This window comes from Marmota flaviventris, chromosome 4 (genome assembly GCF_047511675.1).
Source record: "Marmota flaviventris isolate mMarFla1 chromosome 4, mMarFla1.hap1, whole genome shotgun sequence".
NCBI classification, from domain to species: domain Eukaryota; kingdom Metazoa; phylum Chordata; class Mammalia; order Rodentia; family Sciuridae; genus Marmota; species Marmota flaviventris.
In genome coordinates, this window is record NC_092501.1 from 156,562,159 (window position 1) to 156,583,552 (window position 21,394).

The 21,394-nt window shown below is 35.3% G+C and overlaps 1 protein-coding gene across 2 annotated transcripts in view; it reads left to right on the top strand.

Annotated features, from left to right (window-relative positions):
- The window catches only part of Pcca (propionyl-CoA carboxylase subunit alpha), a 359,349-nt gene that overhangs the window by 45,211 nt on the left and 292,744 nt on the right, over positions 1 to 21,394 (top strand). For both annotated transcript variants that reach the window (XM_027938819.3, XM_071611620.1), the window contains exons 5-6: positions 3,159 to 3,272; positions 5,035 to 5,088. In XM_027938819.3, coding sequence (XP_027794620.1) covers positions 3,159 to 3,272; positions 5,035 to 5,088 — 168 coding nt within the window. The remainder of the gene's footprint in view (positions 1 to 3,158; positions 3,273 to 5,034; positions 5,089 to 21,394) is intronic.

Sequence of the window (21,394 nt, forward strand, 5' to 3'; positions counted from 1 at the left end):
AGTTCTATAAGTTGAAAAACACACATTTTATCTTGCTAGTTCATTGCTTGAAAAACAATAGGCTGGTACAAGGAATTTTCCTCTAAAGAGTAAAAAACATTGAAAATTTAAAACTGTGCATGCATGGAGGAGAAACTAATATGCTTTAAGAAACTCTCAGTTTTCTGAGAATGAAAATGTTCATGAAAACTGACCACTGCTGGATTTAGTATTAGTACTTAAAATGAGTTTTCTTTTTTGTAACATCGGCAAATTCTATTTGATTAATTTGCCTCAGTTTAAACTGTTATATTTGTTTTAGTTTTCTTTTACTATTAAAATATATAAAAAGAACCTGTATGTTTCCAGATGTTGAAATTTTTGAAACATGAATACATCTAATCAGCCCAGGCAATGTTAAATTATTCTTCACAGTTGTATTAGTTCTGTTTGCTTACAGATTGTTCTGCATTAATAGGCAAAAAACAAAAAGAAAAAGAAAGAAAAAATAGTTGCATTTGGTAAAACAATTTCAAAAAAATCAAAACTGACCTTTAAAAAAATTTTAAACTGTTCTTTCCAGGTTAACTCATCATTTTCCCTGAGAACCACAGGGGCAGAGGATTCTAGTGTTTTCTTTCAAGTTGGTTTTACCCAGAATATCTGCTCCAAACCAATCCGGGATTAGAACATAGTTTTGTTGAGATGTGAATATACCCTTCCCCTTGAAGTAAGATTTGTTTCTGAAAAACAAAAAAGAATCAATTCTTCTTTAGAAACAGTTGGTGTTTAGCCCTTTTAATGAAGCCCTTGTGCTATTTTGACCTGCTTTTGATGTATTAACTTATTTGAATGTTTATTATTTGCATTAGCTGTGAATGTGTTAGATTCTGAGGTAATTCTTGGTGTGTATACAAGGAATTTGTGATAATATAGGAAAAATATCTATTATGATAGTTTAAAAAACCCAAAGAACCAAAAATTATATATGTAGCATCATTATAAAAGTTTAAGATTGGAATTGAAGCCAAATTACTATTAGTATTCTCAACTCCTTTTCATTTTTGATTCATGATCATTGTATAAATTCTGTAAGTATAAACACACATATACATATTTCTGTCTTTTTAATTCTTTTTTTCTGTACAATTGTCCGTTGCAGCATGTGTTGCTAAGATTGAAAAGACTTCATTTAGTTGTAATTAGATTTTTACCTCAAATCAATGGCTTTTACCATTTAATGATGAAAGTTAAGTGCCATCCATATATATCCATGAGTTGATAAGCTTTTAGCACTATGCTAGAGGAGATTAAAAAAGAATTTAATATAGTCTGTGTCTTTTAGAACTTTATCTGGTGGGGGAGAGTGTGCAAATCATAACACACATTGTTTATAAATCAGTTTAAATGAGGTTGCTGAGTAGAATATGATTAAATGTCAAAATTTGTGCTATGTACTGTTGGAGTTCAAAGTAAAGGAGATTCATCCAAATCTGAAGTATCGGGCAAGACCCAGATGGAACCAGAGCTTTAAGTTCATGTTGGGTAAATAGGTAGTATCCGAGGGAAATAAAATATATAGAAGAGGGTGAATTTAACTTTAAATAATAACTTTATCTTTACCTGGCTAGTGTGTGTGTGTGTGTGTGTGTGTGTGTGTGTGTTTTAGACCTTTATTTTATTTTGTTTTATTTTTATGTGATGCTGGGGATCGAACCAAGTGCTTCACTCATGCTAGGCAAGCACTCTACCACTGAGCCACAGCCCAGGCCCCTAATGTGTTCTTTTTAAAGGATCATTAAGAATTCAGTTTCTTATAGGAATAGAAATCAACAAAGCACCATACCCGTAATGACAGCAGCAAAACTGATTGTCACTGGAGCTGAACTGGGTGAGGAATTTTAGTCTGAGGGTCGAAGAGACACTTGAGGTTGGGGAGAAACCAGGCTGAGGTGAACCAGGAGGTTTCTTTGAATATTTAAAAGCCCTTTGCAAACAATGGCTGCCTTTCTTTGCAACTGATGTTATTAAAGGAATTACAGAGTGTATTTTATATTAAGATAATAATCTGTAAATCCCTTGGGCAGGTTATCTTTACCTTGCAGTATACATTTTTTTACATTTATGATTTGATAACAAGAATTCTGAATCTTTCTAAAAAGACTACTTTTTAAAAGATTTCATTTAAAACAGTAGTTTTTAAAAATTCTTTCAGAACTGAAGACTATAACAGAGAACACTCAAAATCATTTGCCACAATTGGAAATGGAGTGTGGGGGGTGGGGAGTGGGTCATAAAATGTTTCAGTGTCCATGTTTGTGCTCCAGCTTTATTTATCTGCCTTGTGAAATAACTATCATCTGATTTTGAGTTGCTTAACTGGAAAACCATTAAGAAAAGCCAGTTTAATCCCTTTACTATTTTTAAAGAATAGTTTCCTTTTGAAATTATAAACAGTTTACTGTTTTCAATATTGAATGCCTACCTAAATGAATATTTAAAATATTGTAGCATGAATAATTTTAAAAATAGAGAATACATTCCTAGATTCTGAATAGATTTAGAACTTAATACACATATCGGTTTTTTAGGGATGAATGTAAAATGGACAAGGATCGAATGTGAGAGTATTTAAATGGTTCTCAAGATTTTCTGGTTCATGTGTTGTGATATTGAACTCTTTAGTCTTAGGCTTTAATTTGTGCCTGGTGCTGACCTGATGCTGTGCAGGGACACTCACTGCATCCCTCCATTCAGTCCCTCTAATTATCCCAACTTCCTGGGGAGCTTGCTTAGAAGTGGGCATGAGCGCTTGTTATTAAAATATCGGGTTCCTGGCTACATGCAACAAGGTAGTTTTTGATATCAGATTTATGTATAGATGAACTGAATAGGAAGCTACGGTTGTTTGCTGTGATTTTACTTAAATAGGTAGGGGATATTATGAAAATTATTTGGTTAGACAATGGATTATTAGGCTTTTAATAAATGAAATTGTGGGCAGTGCAGTTCCTGAGCCTTTTTGGTGCTTTGTTATTTTTTTAGTGCACATTCAAAAAGAAATCCAAGTCTGTAAATGATAGGTGAAATGATCAGATTTGTGGTTTTGTGTATATTTGTGGATGACTGTGATTCCTTTTGCTGGGAGCATCTGTTAATGCAGGGATTTGTCTCTTCAGGTTCACGTGAAAATGGCGGATGAGGCCGTCTGTGTTGGCCCAGCTCCCACCAGTAAAAGCTACCTCAACATGGATGCCATCATGGAAGCCATTAAGAAAACCAGGGCCCAAGCTGTGAGTCTGAATGAGCCCATCTACTGCAGCTGTTTCATATGTAGTGAGCAGAAAGCTAGAGTTTGTATTAAAAAAAAAAAAATAAGAAAGAATGATTGAAAATGCTGTTGCAGTTAGTTCATGTCACATGAGTTAAATGTGGCCGAATTCGCTACTGGAAATCAAAGGCTTTGTAGCATCTGGCAGTGTTGGTCGCTGATCCTGCAGGTGGCTGCTGGATTCAGCTTTCACACCAGGGAGCAGTTTCAGTTCATTTCCAAATTTGCTAGGAAAAAGAAATCCCAATTAGTTTTGAGTATTAACCCTTTCAGTGTAATAAGAGCATTAAAAAACCCACCAAAACCAAAAAAAAGGAAAAAACTGTTATAAACAGAATCCAAAAGACCTTGTTTGAGTTTCATTTTAGTCATTTAAGAATTATGTACACGTAGTTAAATTTCCAGAAATATAAAAAGTATATTTAGTAGTTATTTTGGTTTGTTAATGTCAATAAAATGCCCATAACTTACTAATAAATCTATAATTTTCTGCGCCTCAATTTGCCTTGAATGGAGTAGGATCCACAATGAAGTGGATGGTTTCTGACATGAGAAATAGTGGGTTATTTTGTTTTGTTTTTAATATCAGGGAACTAATTACATAAGATGTTAAAAACTATGCAGAGCTATCTCTAAAATTGAGTGGAAGCAGCCAACACTGGCAGTTAGCCTGGAGTGCTTCAATTAGTGCTCACAGTTCTTTGAAAGAAATGTTTTAGTAAGATACACGTTTAAATAAAAAACTGAATTCATGAACCCATATTATAGATTTTCACAGTTTATCAGCACAGTTAAAGAAAGTAAAACTCTTTCAATGTTTTTAACTATAGCTTGTCAGAAGACAGCCTTTAGTTGAATGTTTATATAAAATGAAATTGGTGGAAAACTTTTTTCATAAATTTGGAAATGAAGCAAATTTAAACTCCATAATCTAAATTCTTCTGTGTCATGTTAATAAAACTCAGTTCAGTTACTTCTAGGTTATGATATTGGCTTCTTCAGAAATGTGACTTTCCTTTCAGCAGAATTGTTTTACTAGAAATTTGTTCAACACTGCCTGGTACTGCAGTGGCTAAATTTATGTTTGGCCCATGTGATAGAATAAAAACTGACTTGATTAGAGTAGGATTTAGATTGTGGCATATGGGGGAGGGTAGCATAGTGTAGATGTGAATGTCTGAATCTGGGGTGAGGAAGAAAGAAGGAAAAAAAATTCAGAGTACAAAGTAAAAGTTAAAGCAAAGCCTTGATTTTAGTTTAATTTGAGGGAAAAGGCTCATTGGCTAGTGGCTGTGTATCTTATGCCATCAGGAATAAAATGTGTCAGTTGGCTTAGTAGCTGGGTTTTGGAAGATGGCAGTTCCTGCTACTGGAAAGAAGGGGAATTCAGAGTTTTTCATCCATCTTGCTGAAGTTTCCTCTAATGTATTTCTTTGAGGTATCAGCCATGGTGAAATTCTCTAAACATGACCAAAAAATAGAGGGAGTTTATGTTATGTAGACAAAGAGCAGGAAGATTGTAGGTATATGGCTGTGATTAAGGTTGGGACAAAGCAGGGATTTGATTCTCTTCCCAGAAGTGTGTGTTACAGCTGATCAGTGTGTGAGGAGTAACTTCAGTCAAGGACTGTTGAAGAACAAACACATGCATACACCACATCTGCTGCTCATACAGGTTTTGCAATATGCTAAAATTGAAAGAGCTTTTTATTTTCATTTCTAAGGTACATCCAGGTTATGGATTCCTTTCAGAAAACAAAGAATTTGCCAAGTGTTTGGTAAGTTTGTAATGAACCAGAAATTGTTAACCTAGATTTCAGAAAGCAATATCGTGGCATGGCTTTTGTAAATGTGGGTAGTGATAAATTATAGAATTCTAATTCATCCTATCGATTCTTCTTCTTCTTCCTCTTCTTCTTCTTCTTTTTTTTTTTTTTGGGTGCGGGGGATCAAAACCAGGGCCTTGTTGCATGCAAGGCAAGCACTCCACCAACTGAACTATATCCCCAGACCTCAAATCTTTAAAAACTGTGAAAAATGAAGAGTTTTTATTCCATACCTCAAGTCTTGATTTGAAAAGTAATTATAAAAGTAGAAAAGCTGTAAAATCATATTATATCTAATTTATTGTATATTGAATGGTCTTTAAATTTTAGATTTTAAATGTAAATGTGTCAGGCAATTTAGTGATACATTAGTGATTTAAATATTACACCATAAATATTGAATATTAAATTAGAAGTAAGATTCTAATTTTTCCCCTTTTATTGCAAATCATATGTAAAATCAAATCTTATTGTTTCCTAGTTTAGGATTTTTTTTTTTTTTTTAAACGAGCTCAATATTCTCCTAATATCACCATCCTAATTAGATTAATTAACCTGAATTTGCTATTAAACTTGCTTTCCAGGAGTATTTATCAGTAGGTTTTAGGCACAACATATGATTTTGATTAATGTTTGTTAATTTTTTGGTGATTAGAGAAATTATGCCATATGTTACATTGTCTTCATGCTAATATGGTAAGACTTTTTTTCCCCCTTTGGAAATTTGCATTTTGTTCTGTAGATTCAAAATTATTTAAAATCATTTTCTAGATGAAATTTCCATGTAAAAATCTGTAAATTTACCTTGGGAAAGTCCTTAATATCATAGAGTCCTACCTTAGAATTATCTATTTTAACTAGTTTTATGGATTAAAAACTAAGGCCTAAATATATACCTGGAGAGGAAAAGTTTGATGGAAGTATTTAAAGGTCTACATTTACCAGATTTGATCCAGCATATTCCAGTTTTTCTTGTGTAAATCTCTTTTTCTTTTTCTCTTCTTTGGAATTTTGAGTGTTATAAAAATGATTTGAATATAATGCTTATGTTTAAATGTTCATGGATAATATAATACATTAAATTTGTTTAGATGAAGTGTTAGCAAACTATAGTTCATGGGACAAATACAGCTGCCCTTTGTAAATAAAATTTATTAAAACACAACTAAGCCCTTTGTAAATAAAATTTATTAAAACACAACTATGTGCGTTATCTGTGGCTGCTTTTGCCCAATAACAACAGAGTTGAGTAATTGTGACAGAGATTGGCTTGACGAGCCTATCTTATAGATCCTTATGAAGTTTAGCCTAGCAGCTTGGGAGGCTGAGGCAAGTGGATCATGAGTTCAAAGCCAGCCTCAGCAAAAGCAAGGCACTAAGCAACTCAGTGAGACTCTGTCTCTAAATAAAATACAAAATAGGGCTGGGGATGTAGCTCAGTGGTCCAGTGCCCCTGAGTTCATCCCCTGGTACCAAAAAAATAAATAAAATAAATAAAAAATGTAGCAACTCCTAGTTTCATTCATATATTTAGTCAATATAAATATAAATATATTCATTATTAATACAATTAATATATAAATAATATATTAATATATAAAATTATATCCATTATTAATATAATTAATATATATTAATATATAATTGCATATATTATTAATATGATTAATATATTAATATATAATATATTAATATAAAACTAAATATATTCATTCATATATTTAGTCAATCATTAAAAAATGTTTATTTGGAATTTATGTCTAGGATATTTGATAAGGATATGAAAATAAATCAGATATGAGTTTGCATTCCAGAACTCATGTTGCAGAAAATAAGTCAGCAAGTGATTTCAATTCAGGGAAGAGAAGAGATCAAATTCTCTACAAATGAAGACAAGAAAAATTATTTCTAGCCTGTCATGGTGGCACATGCATGAAATCTCAGCTGCTTGGAAGGCTAAAGCAAGGGCTTTGCGAGTTTGAAACCAGCTGGGCAACTTAGTGAGTCTCTCTCTCTCTCTCTCACACACACACACACACACACACACACACACACACACACACAGGTGAGGGATATAGCTCAGTGGTAGAGCACCCCTGGGATTAACCCCCAGTACTGGAAGGAAAAAAAGTCCTTTAAAAAAAAAATTTTTTTTTTTGAAAATTTTTATTTACAGATGGACACAATACCTTTATTTCATTTATTTATGTGGTGCTGAGGATCCAACCCAGTGCCCTATGCATGCGAGGCAAGTGCTCTACCACTGAGCTACAACACAACATAAGATCTTTGGATTTTATGTCCCAATCCAAATATGGCTGGCTCTTTCCTGTCACATGCTTTTCTTCACTATCCTCAGTGGCATGCCTGCCACATTTCCTACTCTCATTCCTTGAAGGCTCAGCTCCTTTGTTACCTTTACTGGGAGAGCTTTCTTCATCCTTCTAGAGAGATGTAATATTTTTCCTATGTCTTCTAGAGCACTTTAAAAAATTTTGGAAATTCATATTTGGTGTACTGCCCTCCATGTTATGTTAAACTTGTTTCTGTTATTTAATCTCTTGTTGAAAAAAGAACCTTGATTTCATTAGTCTCCCCCACCCCTCGCCTGTGTCATCTATCCTAAAGATTTCTACAAAGTAAGATCAATAAATGTTTATGGAGGATTAAATAGTATTAATAAAAATTACAAGACATTCAGCCTGTAAGAGAACTTTCTCCTATCATCAAAAAGACTGTTTTGTAACTAGAAGGCAGTATTGCTGTCTGTTTTTATTCCCTATGAAAATATGTGGCTTGTAGTCCCTCTTCTTTCCTCTGTGCAGGAGGGTAGATTCTTGTTTGTGACATAGTTTCCTTAGTGTTAAATATTTTCCCATCAGAGTATACCATTTAAGATATTCCTTTTAAAATACCTGATTCTAGGTGGTAAGTTCCATAAAAATAACAATGAAATAAAATTACTTAAAGATTCTGTCATGCACATAAATGGAATTTGTGTGATTGGTGGCCAAATGTGGTAGTTTTTATTCTAATCAGGGTATATTCTTAGAAATCTGATTATTTTGAGTGCCATAACATGGATTGCCACATTGATGGTAACTTTTAGTAAGGAAGACTTGCAGAAGATTTAAAGTCTTTCTTTTTTAGTTTGGTATTGTGGAATTCCTTTATTATAAATACATGTCATGCTTGAAATTTAATCAAATGTGGAAATTTTTCATTAGTTTTTGATTTTCTTTATTGTCATACAAATAGTGTGATGATTTTTTTTTTTGCTTATAGAGAATCTATTTGTGCCTTATCAATCTGATATGTTCCCACTTATTATCTGTAAAAAAATGATTTTTTCTGAATAATTGGCTATATATGTTTGCTTTAAATATGTAACAAACTAAATTCCCCCAAATGTAAACATATACTAAATTTTATAAGACTGATTATTCTTTATGCTTATTTTGCATGAAATGGGATTGGATTACAATGATCCTTCCTGTACATGATTTGAACAAAACCATTTCTTATTGTTTGTTATTGCTTAATTAATTTATTTTAAAAATCTATAAATAGCTCATGAAGAGTAGCAGTTTTCAATAATTTTAATGTGTTGAGCAAACAGATTGCATTTTCAAACTGTTTTCCATTCTGTATTTCTCCTCTGGGCTTTTTAAATTCTGAACAGTAAAAGACCAGCAATAGGAGAATGTAAGGATTGTTAGGATTAAGTTCTTTCAGAGATTACAAAAAAGCTTTGAAAAGTAAAACTACCAGCTTCTGAAAAAAGGGATGTTGGTTTAAAGGCATTTTGTACTCTTGCAAGTTCTCTTTCTTTCTGGTATGTTTGTGTATATATGTATATTTTAATCATATCATGTCATTTTAGTCCCACATAGCAGTATGTTATAGCATTTAGTCTTACAAGACATTTATATGTTAGATTTAATAATTGTGTATTATGTTTGGGTCTTATCCATGTCCATGACTGTGTGTATAGACAGTTCTCTTCAGGATGCTTATCACTGAAGGCATAGATGGGAAGTATGGGATGCAGTTGAGGTCTGTGGATTGTATTTTTTCATCTTCTTTCCTTACAGAATTTTTAGCAAAGTAAGGACTGTAGGACTGTAACTGTAACAAAAAATAATGAGATACATTTAAAAAAAAAATTCATTGGATTAGCCAAAATAATTTTGAAGAGCTTTGACATCTAGTGTAGGCAAGGGTAAAAGAAAGTAGTTTTGTTCTTGGAAGTGTAAATTATTTCAGCCCCTCTCCCCATCCCTGGCATTTGCTAGTATCTATAAAAATCTAAAACATATAAACATGTATTCACATAAAACATATATTATTTGACTCAGCAATTCCAGTCATAAGAATCTCATCTGCAAAGATATAATTGAAAAAAATGTTCGTTGTGAGGTCTTTTGTAATAGCAAAATTTGGAAATAGCTCAAAAATTTTTCATCTGGAAAATGAAGAGAATGACAGCTTCCCTGCAGGGTTGTTGTAAAGATTAGAAGCAACAAATATAAAGAACCTAACATGAAGGCTAGCATTGCCAGGCAAATCACCTTCATCATTACAGATGGGAATAATATTACTTCAGTTGGTGGGGGGGCTACTAAATATTTTTCAGGGGAATGAAACAGTTAAAATTAGTGTTTTTGGGAAATTCATCTGATAGTTTTTATGTGTGTTTTGGAATTTAGGTTTCTTCTTGTTGAGATGAATGATTTGGTACAGCACTACTGCTGTATACAGAAGCATGGTCCTGTAGTTTAGACATGAATGATCTCTCATTTAATTCACTCAAACATTGGACACTATTCACTCTAACAAAAAGAAAACAGATTCAGGTGCAGCAACTGGTTAACAATCACACGATGCTGGTTAGCAACAGAAACAGGACATCACTGTAGTCTTAAGTACAGAGCTCAAGAAAAGAAAAATAAAAAAATAAAAATATAACAAACAAACTATACCTACCTGGCTCAGTTGGAAAGAATGAAAGCAGTGAAATAGCCCAAGTGTTAAGACCAAATCACTAAAGAACTTAGTGAAAGCCAGTAGACACCCCTCCCCGCCCTGCGCCTCTTTGGATAATAAAGTAGTTAGCACAAGATGGAATTGTAGAAAATGATTGGTGTAGCCAGGTGTGGTGGTGCACTCCTAGCGCCACCAGTGCCTCGGAAGCTGAGGTAGGAGGATCCTGAGTTCAGAGCCAGCCTCAGCATCTTAGCAGGGACAAGGCCAGAAGCAACTCGGTGAGACCCTGTCGCTAAATAAAATATAAAAAAGGGTAGGGAAACTGGGGATGTTGTTCAGTGGTTAAAGCACCCCTGGGTTCAACCTCCAGTACAAAAAGAAAGAAAAGAAAAAAGAAAATGACTGGTGTAGAGGGAAACTTGAAGAATGGCCTTTTGCTGAGTCTTTGGTACTCAGGTGTAAGGCAGTAAGTAATCTGTAGTGTGCTGTAAGGCCTTTGTATCTTTGAAGTTAGCAAGTTTGCCAATAATTTAACAATTTTTTTGGTCTTAAAATAGTTTAGGGTGAATTTATTTATTTATTTTTTTTTTTAAAAGAGAGAGAGAGAGAGAGAATTTTAATATTTATTCTTTTTTTTTTTTAGTTTTCGGCAGACACAACATCTTTGTTTGTATGTTGTGCTGAGGATCGAACCCGGGCCGCACGCATGCCAGGCGAGCGCACTACCACTTGAGCCACATCCCCAGCCCCATTTTTAGGGTGAATTTAAAGTAATGCATATTACACTCATATTTGGACTCCCCCCCCCCCCCCCCTTTTTAAGAAAAATTAGACCTTGGAAACCCAGAGTTGTTTGTAACTTTAATCTATCTAGGCTATACTCTGGGTAGCTCATGGGAGTATGCATTGTGTGTGACCCTTATTATTAAACATGTTACAGCTTATGAAAGGTTGAGAACTGTTACTATATTTTGTAGACATCTAGTTTTAACTACATAATTTTTCTTAACATTATTAGATTTTTAAAAAATTTTGGACATAGACTTTTAAAAAATATTATTTTATACCTTTATTTATTTTTATATAGTACTGAGGATCGAACCCTGTGCTTCACACATGGTAGGCAAGTGCTCAACCACTGAGCCAAATCCCAGCCCTGGATAGACTTTTGATTTTAGTATATTGAAATTTTATTTTTTTGAGAATATAAAATTTAACGAATTTAAATCACATGAATACATTGACCAAGTTCCTTTCCACCTATGAACTTCTGATCCCAGCTACCAGTTTAAATCCCTAGAGGGATTTATTATATAAGATACTCTTATTTGCTGAAATAGGATTTTGTTTATAAGAAAATAACTGGCCCAGAACTTTCCTTGTTTGTACAATAAAAGAGGCCCTCAGGATCTTAAAAATGCCTGGAACACCAATTTGCACCATTCTTATTTAATCTTCATGGCAATATTGATGTGTTATTATTACTTTTCTTCTTTTGATGGAAGAAAACAATCTCAGGTTAAAGAAATGCTTTGCCCAATGTCACATAGCTAGTTAATGAGATTATAGATCCCAGGCTGAATGCATGTCCCAAACCGCCTCTAAAATGAATGGGAACCAGACTGGACTGTTAGTGGTAGTTCGTTAATTTATTAATTAATTAAATTGATGGCTCTAGCTGGCACCTACTTACATTGGTGGAAGCTTCTCTCTTCTGCCTCCTCCCATTGATGTGTCATTGTTGAGATCTAATTGTATGTTGGTACTCCCCTCCCCCCACAATCATGCATGCAAGTGAAAGTAACTCTGCACTTGGATTTGCTGACTTCATAAGTGAAGTAACAGCATGGAACTACTGATTTATGCCCTTAGTATTTTTAGGTAGAACTAATCAAGTTTCTGGATTGGGAGGAGAAAACTCTCTGATTGTTTTCCTTTTGATAATAATTCCCTAATGTATTTCTTTCTTTTTTTTTAGATGCAATTTTAAACTAAATTTATTGAAAATTATGCATAATTTTACACATTTATGGGGTACAGCATGATCTTTCTATATATGTGTGTAACCTGTAATGATCAAATCAGGGCAATTACTTGCAAACTATTGCCTCAAAGATTTATCATTTCATTGTGGTGAGAACATTCAAAATCTTCTCTTCTAGGTCTTTTGAAATATGTGATATATTGTTGTCTTACTATCTTTCTTATGGATATATATATATATTCAAAAGAATTTGTAAGAACTAATGAATGAAACTTTATAAAAACACTTATTATGACAGAATACCTTATGAAATGTTTAAAACATGCTTCTTTTCCTGAATGTTGGATTAAGTTCAGCTTTTAGAATATTTATTGAAGATTTTAAAGATGGTGTTGAAGACTAGATGCTCTTGAAGTGAATTCCTGAAAGGGGAAAACAAATCTTTCTTTATTTTGGAAATATTTTAAGGATGAGATGAGACAAAATGCTTTTAGGGCTTTGAAGTGTGAGGGAGAGTTTCAATAGGAAGGTTGAAAATCTGATTTGGTAAGGCTGAGGTTTTCTTTCCTCTGGTAGTTACCTTCAAGTTGTGTACTCCAGCTTTTCTGCTTCTCTCTCTGCTGCCCCCTTGCATGTAGCAGCACATCCTGGAGTCAGAAACAGTTACATTGCTTATTCTGCCACTTAGTAGCTATGTGATCTTGGACAAGTTGCTTTGTGTTTAATTCTTAAGACCCTGTTTTGTTCTTACTATTTGCCTAAGATGTGTCTCTCCATCTGTGTAGTTGGGTCATGCTTTGGAAAATCATTTTGATAATCTCTGCTCTTTAATTGTAGTATTTTAGTCTATTACTTTTTTTTTTTTTTTTGGTTTGTTTGCTTATTTTTTAAATAAGAGCTTTATTGAGATTTAATTCACAGACCATAACACTCATCCTTTGAAGTATGTAGTTCAGTGATTTTAGCATATTTATAGTTGTGTAGCCATTATTACATGCAATTTAATTAATCATTTATTAATATTTAATAAACAGGGGCTGAGGATGTGGCTCAAGCGGTAGCGCGCTCACCTGGCATGTGTGCGGCCCGGGTTCGATCCTCAGCACCACATACAAACAAAGATGTTGTGTCTGCCGAAAAGCTAAAAAATAAATATTAAAAAAATTCTCTCTCTCTCTCTCTCTCTCTCTCTCCACTCTCTCTTTAAAAAAAATATTTAATAAACAATTGATATAGCTAAATTTATGTGTGCCATTTTATTATAGATTTCATCTTTTCCATTTTCCTCCATATTCTTTGAATTGTTTTTAATAATTTTTGAAATTCTGTTTAAATTTATCTATTGGATTCTTTTTTCCCCTTGATTTTTACTTTTTTTTTTTTTTAATTCCCCAGAGGTCATAGTGCACATCCTTAGCTTTTCAAGTTTTATTTAGAATTAATACTGAACTACTTCAGGTCCAATAATAGAAATTCTGTAGTTGTCTAATCAATTCTCTGTCCCTTCCCATCTCCATCCTGCATGTATAGCTGTCAAATGTATTTTACCTGCATATTATTCCCATGGAATTTATAACTTTTGTTTTTGGACATGTTTGAAAGTTTAGGACATCTCTTTCATGAATGATTATAGTATCATTCAGTTGAAATTAAAATTCATTTTGGTTCATTTTTAAATATTTTACTTTTACTTGTTTTTTTTTTTAATTTTTTTATTTTTGATGTTGATGGACCTTTATTTGATTCATTTATTTATATGTGGTGCTGAGAATTGAACCCAGGGCCTCACACATGCTGTGCAAGTGCTCTTACCACTGAGCCACAACTCCAGCCCCTACTTGTTTTTTTATTACATATATATATATATTATATATATTTATTGTAGGAAAACATATACAGCCTAAACTTTGTCACCTCTCCATTTTTTTAGGTTTGCATATTTAAATTGACAGATAACATTGTGTGTATTATATATCACATGATGTTTTGAAGTATAAATACACTGTAGAATGGTTCAACCTAGCTAATTAATGTATCATTACTTTTTATCTATTACATAGTTATTTTGTGGTGAGAACAGTTAACATCCACTCTTAGAAGAATTTTCAAGAATATAGCATATTAATTGTGATCATCATGGTGTACACTAGGTCTCTTAAATTTTAATCATCACAATTATTTTTTGGTACTGGGGATTGGACCCAGGAGCATTCTGCCTTTTAGCTGTAGCCCCAGTCCTTTTTATTTTTTATTTTGAAACGAGGTTTCTCTAAGTTGCTCAGGGTGGCCTTGAATTTGTGATCCTTCTACTTTAGCCATCTGAGTATCTGGGATCATAGGTGTGCTGCTGCGCCTAGCTGCAGTTTCATTGTTTTTGAGTGTACAGTTCATTGGTGTTAATTTTATTTGTAATGTTGTATAGACAACATTACAAATAAATAAATCTTATTTAGCATACCACCACCCATCTTTAGAACTTTTTAAAAATCACCCCAGAGTTAAATTCCACATCTTTTAAGTTTCACTTCCTGTCTCCCCATTACCCATTACTTGGTGATCTCTATTACTCAACTTTCTGTCTCTATGAACTGTTGTTAGTCCTTTTGTGTCTGGCTTAGTTCACTTTGCGTGCTTTCACAATTCATCCAATTATACCATGTGTCAGAATTTCCATCCTGTTGAAGGCTAAGTAATGGTCTTTTTATTGATACAGTACATTTTTGTTTCACCATCACCTGTTGATGAACATATAGGATGTTTCCATCTTTGGATATCATGAATAATGAGGCTGTGAACTTTGGTACACAAAAGTATCAGTTTGAGTCCTTGCGTATATAGCTAGGAGTAGAGTTTTCCATAGTGACTATGCCATTTTTTATTCCCACTTTTTTTTTTTTTTTTTTGGTGCGGGGGAGGGAGCAAAGCAGGGAAAAGCAAAGTTAGAGGATTTATTTAAGCAACAGAGATGAAGCAGAGATTCTGTAGTAGCAGAGGTGTCCCAAGAGAGGGATGCAACTAGGTGGCTGTTGTCTAGGGCTTTTTAAGACACTTTAAAGAGGAAATTAGTTGATTTCTACAATTACTGGCGCACAGCTCCAGGAAATGAGTCCCCTGGACCCTCATTTTAAGTCACTTGTTGTTCATATGCTCCATGTGTAATCAGGGTACCTCAGGGACTGGCTTAGGTTTCCAGTGCATGTCCTCAGGCCCCAGTGGAGTTACTGGTCACACACTGTTTACTTCATTTGCAGTCAGTGATAGAAATGTGGAAGCACCTGGGGAGGGGCCCTTAACCCTAACCCATTTTCTTTCTCTTTCCCTCTCCTATTCTTATTTCCCCTCTTCTGAAGAAGTAACCCTAACTGCCTAAGGATGACTGCTCTGGCTACTTCAGGCTGATAAGGGGCATTGACAGCAGAAAAACTCCCCAGAGGATCTGTCTGACGGGCTCCTATAGGTCAGGTGGCACTTCCATGGCAGCTTGCATTTCCATGACTATCTGAGCTTCATGGAGTCTAATCGAGAGTAAATAAATCTTATTAGCATACTCAAATAAAAAGCTCAAATTATAGGAAAAGCGTGAGGGGTAATAAAAATGGAAGGATCCATATGAGTATGTTGTGTCTCCATCCTGTGAGCAAATTGGAGAACCATGAACCAGTGCTGGTACCTTCCTTGAGCTTTTCAATGATCTATTTAATAACTTTTTAAGTTTTCTTTAACTAAATGGGAGTTATTAATCTAGAAACAAGTCCCCTTAAGAAGCACACATGTTTTGCCCTGTTTAGCTGTGATTGTCTAAGACCCTTTGGTTTTGTAGGACCATTTCTGCCAAGGAGCTGAGGCTCTCTTGTTAGGCTTTGATGGCCCCCCACAGTGGCTTTCCAAGACTCTAAAACCATTAAGGTTAGATTAGTATAGTAGCCTCTAAAAGAGGTATTCCCACAAACCAGTAGTTACCCTGGCTATGATATTTTTGAAATGCGTCTTTTTAAAATGGGATTGTGAGTAATGTGCTATCCATGCTAGCTTGACTAGTTCAGGTCAGAGAGTGAGCGGGCTCTTTATCAATCTCTGTGATTGAGAATTGATTACTTGTTTAGAAATGATCCCAAGTTAAGGATTGCCTTTGAAGTTGCCATTTGGTCCAGGAAGTATACCTCAAGATTGAGGACAGCTATGTACCACTGTGGTACATTGACCTCTGTATTTCCTGGGAATGACTTAGGTTCCACATAGGAATAATAGACCTGTGGGTGTGAGGTGTATTTCAGTGGTATGATGTTGGACTCAGACATTTTTGTAAGATGCTGACCAAAAGATATCTCACGGAGAGATACTGGCATTCCATGGTCTTCAGTTGTCCCAGTCAAGGGGTTTGGTCCAGTGGAAATGTTCAGCTACACAGTAAGGTGAGTATTCTGAGAAGCTTGAATTAGGGTGTGGAAGGGGCTCTAGCACAACAGATTCTTAAAAAGCATAGGGATTAGATAATTTTTTTTGGAAAGTGCCATTGGTAAGATTCAGGAGAGTTCCTGTCCAACTCCAATTTCCACATGCTCTCATGAGGTTGCTGAACACTATATGGGAATATGGCTGACCTTTGTGTAATAGCCAGTGGAATTGCAAGTACTCCTACCCCTTGTAAGAGTCGCATTCTGGAAATACACACCAAAGTCCTCCTTCTCATTCCATGGTGCCCATTTTAGCTTTGAAATTTAGAACGTAATTACAATAGGTATAGTTTAGAGCTCCAAGTAGAGGTACTGTGCCCTTCTTAGGTCTTCCCATCAGCAAGGGTGTTCCAGCTGTTGACTGGGTTGGAGTGGGTTTTAGATGAACCTGATCCTCTCCTGGATGAAGGCCTCCATTTAGGTTACTGCTGATAGTGGAATTATACAGCATCACTTGACATTCTGAATGTCCATTGTGGTTTTGGTTCATTTTTCAGTAGTTACTGGGAAAGTTAAAAGAAGAATATATCCTGTACATTCTTGTTCTTCCTCTAAACAATCTCAACATTGTGAAAAATTTGAAAGGGTAGCTAGGTTATTGACTGTTAGAATTACAGGATCTCCAGGGCTTGAGTTAAGTTGGGAAATGGAGCTATGGAAAGCAATGTGGGAATCTACCAAAATTTGAGATTCCCCATTTCAGAGGACATAGGGATGCCAGTGTCTGTGCAGGAACAGGATTGCAATGACTGTTTAAAACCCCAGATACAGCCACACATTTGCTCCAAGAGTCAAGAGCAACATCTGTCAGTCCTTTTTCCAAAAACACGATTACCCCAATTATCAATATCATGTCACAGGTCCCAAGGGATGTTATGATTCATCTCTTTTAAATGTACCATGTCCTGAGGATTTTTGGAAAAGAAGTTTGTAATCCTTCAGTGCTCACAGGAATCCTGGTGGGTTTCTGGGGATTCTCTCTAGGCGTGAGGACTTTTAGGTTCTTCTGTTGAGTTCCAAGGCTAAACAGAGAATGGTGGATCCATGAGTCAATCCTGACTACTGTAACTGCTATTGGAGTGGCTAGGATCCTTTTATGTGGCCCTTCCCAGGTGAGGCCCTCACACCGATCCTTGAGGAGCCCCCAAATATGAATGCCAAGGATGTGTAGGTTCTTTGTTTCAGGAATTTGAAGAATGAGATCCATAGGCACAAAAGGTGAGAGGAAAGTAACAGGATTTATTAAAGCAATAGAACGGAAATGGAGCTTCCACAGAGGGAAGGGTCCCCCAAAAGGGTTTTCCTTATTGTTTTTTAATAACCACAAAATCATGCTTATCCTTAATACAAGTGCTGGGTAATGAGTTGACTCACTGGCTACTTAAAATACAACTTTGGTTTCAAGTTTCACAGGTTTAATGTGACCATGTTTTCTAACCAATATGTGTTTTTTATTTTATTTTATTTTTTTTGGTACTGGAGATTGAACTCAGGGGCACTTGACCACTAAGCCACATCCCCAGCCCTATTTTGTATTTTATTTAGAGACAGGGTCTCACTGAGTTGCTTAACACCTCACTTTTGCTGAGGCTGGCTTTGAATTTGTGATTCTCCTGCCTCAGTCTCCTGAGCTGCTGGGATTACAGGTGTTGTGCCACTGTGTCTGGCACCAATACTTTTTTTTTTTTTTTTAAATTGATGCTTTATAGTTGTACATATGATGGGATTTGTTATTACATATTCATACATGCACACAGTATGCAATAACAATATAATTTTGTCAGTATCACTTTCCAACATGTTCCTTTTCCCTCTTCACTTCCCACCCCTTGGTCCCTTTCTTCTACTTGTTTCCTTTTTGATTTTTGTGAGAACTGCTCCATCATTTTTAAAAAATTTTTATTTGTTATTTTTAGGTATACATGACAATAGGGTTTATTTTGACATATTATTCATACATGGGGTGCAACCCATTCCAATTTTGGTCCCATTCTTGTGGTTGTACATGATGTGGAGTTATACTGGTCTTGTATTCGTATATGAACATAGGAAAGTTATGTCTGATTCATTCCACTGTCTTTCCTATTCCCATCCCTTCCCCCTTCCCTTCATTCCCCTTTGTCTAATCCAGTGAACTTCTATACTTCCCCTCCCTACTCTCCCTTGTTATGGGTTAGCATCCATATATCAGAGAGAACATTTGGCCTTTGGTTTTTTGGGACTGGCTTATTTCACTTAGCATGATATTCTCTAATCCCATCCATTTACTAGCAAATGCCATAATTTCATTCATAATTTCCATCCATTCATCTGATGAAGGGTACCTAGGTTGGTTCCATACCTTGGATGTTGTGAATTGAGCTACTATGAACATTGATATCCACCCTCATCGTTCTTTTCCTTTTCCTCTCTAGCTTCCTTATATGAGTGAAAATATATGACCCTTCAATTTCTGAGTTTGGCTTATTTTGATTAACATAATCGTGTCTAGTTCCTTCCATTTTCCTGCAAACGACAGAATTTCATTTTTTCTTTCATGGCTGAATAAAACTCCATTGTGTATGTGTACCACATTTTCTTTATATTCATCTGTTGATGAACGCCTAGTAGAAACCTAGCCTGGTTCCATAGTTTGGCTATTATGAATTATAAAGCTGTAAACATGGGTATGCATGTATCACTATGTATGATGACTTTAATTCTTCAGGATAAATACTGAGAAGTGGTATATATGGACCATATGGTGGTTCCATGCCTACCCTTTTCATGAACCTCATACTGATTTCCATAGTGGTTGTACTAATTTACAATCCCACCAACAGTGTAAAATTGTTCCATTTTATCCATATATTCTCCAGCATTTATTATTTGTATTCTTGGGGGAAGATACTGAGGATTGAACTCAGGGGCCCTCGGCCACCTAGCCATATTTTGTATTTTATTTGGAGACAGGGTCTCACTGAGTTGCTTAAGCTTCTTACCTTTGCTGAGGCTGGCTTTGAACTCGCACTCCTCCTGCCTCAGCCTCCTGAGCCACTGGGATTACAGGTATGTGCCACCGCACCAGGCCTTATTATTGTATACTTGATGACTGCTATTCTGATTGGTGTGAGATGAGTTTTGATTTGCATTTCCCTAATTGCTAAAGATGTCAAACATTCTTTTTTTCTGTATTGTTGACCAGTTTTATTTTTTCTTTTGAGAAGTGTCTATTTCATTTGCCTATTTATTAATGGGTTATTAGATTTTTTGGTGTAAAGTTTTTGAGTTCTTTATATAGTCTTGATTTTAAACCACTGTCAGAAGAGTAGGTACCAAAGATTTTGTCCCATTCTGTAGGTTCTGTCTTCACATTCCTAATTGTTTCTTTTGCTGTGCAGAAGCTCTTTAATTTGATGTGATTCTCATTTATTAACTCTTGGAATTTTTTCCCCAAGCTTTAGGGAGTCTATTGAGAAAGTCATTCATTGCCTATGCCTAAAACCTGGATTGTTGACCCTACATTTTCTTCTAGGAGTTGTATAGTTTCTGGTCTAATTCCTAGGTCTTTGATCCATTTTGAGTTGATTTTTGTGCAGGGTGAAATAGGGGTCTAGTTTCATTCTTCTACCACCTATGAATAACCAGTTTTCCCACCACCATTTGTTGGAAAGAATGTCTGGCCAGGCATGGTAGTGCATGCTTGTAATCCCAGTGGCTCAGGAGGCTGAGGCAGGTGGATTGCAAGTTCAAAGCTAACCTAGTTACTTAGCAAGGCCCCAAGCAATTTAGCCAGACCTTGTCTCAAAATAAAATATCAAAAGGGTTGGGAATGTGGCTCAATGATTAAGTAACCCTGGGTTCAATCCCTAGCCCCCCCCCCCCCAAAAAAAAAAAAGACTATCTCTTCTCCAGTGAATATTTTTGGCACCTTTGTCAAGGATCAGATGACTGCAGATGTATGGGTTTGACTCAGTGTCTTCTAATCTGTACCATGCCAATACCATGCAGTTTTTGTTTTAATGGCTCTTTAGTATAATTTGAAGTCAGGTATTGTCATGCCTACAGCATTGCTTTTTTGGCTTAGAATTGCTTTGGCTGTTCTTTTACCCTTCCAAATAAATTTCAGGACTGTTTTTTCTAGTTCTGTGAAGAATATCATTGGAATTTCAATGGGGATTGCATTGAATCTGTATGTGGCTTTTGGTTATATGGCCATTTAAACAATGTTAATTCTACCTATCCATGAACATTGGAGGAGGGGGGGCTCCATCTTCTTGTGTCTTCTTCAATGTCTTTCTTCAATGTTCTGTAGTTTTCATTGTAGAGGTCTTTCTCCTCTTCAGATTTATTCCTATGTATTTTACTTTTTTGTAGGCTATTGTGAATGGATTGTTTCCCTGATTTCATTCTCATCATATTCATTATTGATATATAGGAAAGCGATTGATTGATTGGTACCAGGGATTGAACCCAGCGGTGTTTAACCCCTGAGCCACATTCTCAGCCCATTAAAAAAAAATCTTTATTTATTTATTTTTATGTGTTGCTGAGGATCGAACCCAGTGCCTCATATGTGTGAGGCAAGCGCTCTACCACTGAGCTACAGCCCCAGACACATTCTCAGCCCTTTTTAATTTTTGGTTTGAAACAGGGGCTCGCCAAGTTGCTTAGGGCCTTGCTAAGTTGATAAGGCTGACTTTGAACTTGTGATTCTCCTGCCTCAGTCTCTGAGCCAGTGGGATTACAGACATGCACTACCATGCTCAGGTGTATGTTACTTTCTGTAATCTGCTATATTGCTTTTTATAATCTGCTATGTTGTATTTTATAACCTGCTATATTGCAAAATTTG